At 24.6% G+C, this 2,688-nt stretch overlaps 1 protein-coding gene across 1 annotated transcript; it reads left to right on the top strand.

The window, feature by feature from the left end:
- Positions 1 to 52: 52 nt before the first annotated feature.
- On the top strand, positions 53 to 1,500 carry LOC126902731 (protein Pixie-like). The gene is made up of 2 exons (XM_050680309.1): positions 53 to 620; positions 1,380 to 1,500. The coding sequence occupies exons 1-2, from the start codon at positions 204 to 206 to the stop codon at positions 1,425 to 1,427; spliced, it is 465 nt and encodes a 154-aa protein (XP_050536266.1). The 5' UTR covers positions 53 to 203; the 3' UTR covers positions 1,428 to 1,500.
- The last annotated feature ends 1,188 nt before the right edge of the window (positions 1,501 to 2,688 follow it).

Here is a 2,688-nt window from a genome sequence, read left to right as displayed (position 1 = left end):
ATTTTATTTCAAATATATTAATTATAATATTAACATTATTATATTCAATTATATATTTAAAATTTATTTTAGCTGATTTGCCTCGGTTAAATGTAAGTTACAAACCACAAAAAATTAGTCCAAAAAGTCAATGTTTAGTTAGAGTTCTTCTACATGAAAAAATAAGAGATGCTTATGTACACCCACAATTTGTGACAGAAGTTATGAAACCTTTGAAAATTGATGATATAATGGATCAAGAAGTTCAAAACTTATCAGGAGGAGAACTGCAAAGAGTAGCTATTGCACTTTGTTTAGGAAAACCTGCTGACATATATTTAATTGATGAACCATCAGCTTACTTGGATTCTGAGCAACGTTTAGTGGCTGCTAAAGTTATTAAAAGATTTATTTTACATGCTAAAAAAACTGGATTTGTGGTTGAGCATGATTTTATTATGGCAACATATTTAGCCGATAGAGTCATAGTCTTGGAAGGCCAACCATCTATTACTTCAACAGCCAATGCTCCTCAAGGCTTGTTAGCAGGAATGAATCGTTTCTTGGAATTACTTGGAATTACATTTAGAAGAGATCCTAATAACTTCCGCCCACGTATAAATAAAACAAATTCTGTAAAGGTAAGTTGAAAAGTATTAAAATTAGTAATTGACTAATTTTAGTGAAGAATTTATTAAATTTAATTTTGAGTGCTTTGTAAGAAATAGTAAATTAGACCCCTCAGTTTATTATATTTAATCAAATTTTAAGCTCAATGTTCAATATTTCTCTCAGCTGTACACACTAATTTGTCAGTTTAAATAAAAGTTTATCAACGTGTGAATTAGAAGTGCATGGTAGCCTAGTATGTCTCTATGACACCTTGGTTTGGCGATGTAATCCCTTGCCTTATTTTTATTACATTTTTGATAATAGATCGTTAATTCCCATTAAATTCTTTTGAAAAAAGAAAAAAATTTTACTGAAAATAAAATAAACTTTTGTTAATTACCCACTTTCAAATGGCTGAGTCATATTTAATTGTATGTAGTTTTTGAAAAAATAATTTTTCTATAGTATTTTTATCTTGTTTATTGCTTTTGTACATTTAAAATGTTTCTAATATGTAATTTATGATTAAAATAAACTACTAAAAATAATACTTATTTATTCATAGATTATAAATATTATAAATCAATTTAAATTGAAATTGTATAATTCTAAAATTTTAATAGAACATATAGAAGCCTACATGTGAATTATGTAAATATTTAATATCTATAAATATTCTCAATATTTTAAATCTTCTAGCAGGATATAGTTTCCTCTTAATTTGTAGTTATTACATTTTTACAATAATTTCAGGTATCTTCATATTAATTTGTGTTCCTTTTTTCCAGGATGTGGAGCAAAAAAGAGCTGGCCAATATTTTTTCTTGGAAGATTAAATTGTTATGTTAAACTTATTTTTTCAATGTATATTATTTACATTAAATATCATAAGTACAAATTTTGATATAATGTTTTATTTTTTTAATGAAATTTTTTTTGAATTTCTTCCTTTGAATTGCCTTTCTTAAAGAGATATAAAATATTTTACTTGGGAAATATTTGAAAATTGTAACAAAATTAGTCACTTTTTTGAAAGTGGTGCATAAATAATTTTCATTTTATAATAAAATTGACTAAGAAAAAGTTAGAGGGATCAACTGTCTCCTTGTTGTCTCCAGTGGAATTTTTTATATTGGATATGTAATATTTTTATTCATTAATATTTTGTAATAACATAATTTTATATTGGCATGGAATTAAAAGAAAAAAATTTTCTATGAGATGAAATCCAACGTAACTCTAAAAGAAAAAATGTTTTACTTTTATTAGAATAAATAAGTTCCTTTAAGGAGAAAATTAATCAAATTGAGGTATGAAGATCTTGAAGAAAAGGGATCAAGAATAACAATAATAATCATATATCATTTTGTGTATTTTTTATAAACCTGACCCTTTATCTGGCCACAGGTAAAGGATTCAAAATGACAATTTTTTCACAAAAAATTAACTTTTTTTGAAAGTGTTCTGGAAATACTGACACTTTTATATATATCTTAAATTAAAGCTAATGTAATATACTTTATCAAGGAAAAAAAAATTCGGACTTTATTTTAATGAAAATGGCTAAAAAGTTTTTAAATCATTTGATTTTTATCTCATTTAGATTCAATAACTTTATTAAATATCAAGGACCCCATCACTGTAGTCCCCCCTCGTCTGAAGAAATTTCTTATTCATATTAATGTTGTCTTTTATTTTCTCAGCTCTGGACCAACTTTTTTTAACGATACATCAAATAATCACAACTAATACACTCAATTGAGTAGATTTTTTTAACAACATTTCGATTGGTTTTTTTAGTTAAGTAAATCATTAAAATTAATGATTTAATGTTCGGAATACTTCAATTGTAGAATATTTTTATTCACCAAAAAAATACTTAGAAATGATTACTGTGCTGTCTATTTATGTGATCTATGACAATAAAAATATTGAGTTTTTCTGATAAATTTACAATAAATAGTAATAACAATAAATACAATTTCCTGACTGCAAATTAATCTTAACGATGTAATTTTTTAACTCTCATAAAATTTTCTATTTAAAAATGTAAATTTCAAATATGAAATTGAGCTATAAAATATGGTAGAAAATTCA

Source organism: Daktulosphaira vitifoliae, unplaced genomic scaffold (genome assembly GCF_025091365.1).
Source record: "Daktulosphaira vitifoliae isolate Bord-2020 unplaced genomic scaffold, ASM2509136v1 Scaffold_3, whole genome shotgun sequence".
In the NCBI taxonomy this organism is placed as follows: Eukaryota; Metazoa; Arthropoda; class Insecta; order Hemiptera; family Phylloxeridae; genus Daktulosphaira; species Daktulosphaira vitifoliae.
This window is presented reverse-complemented; position numbering and strand designations above follow the sequence as displayed.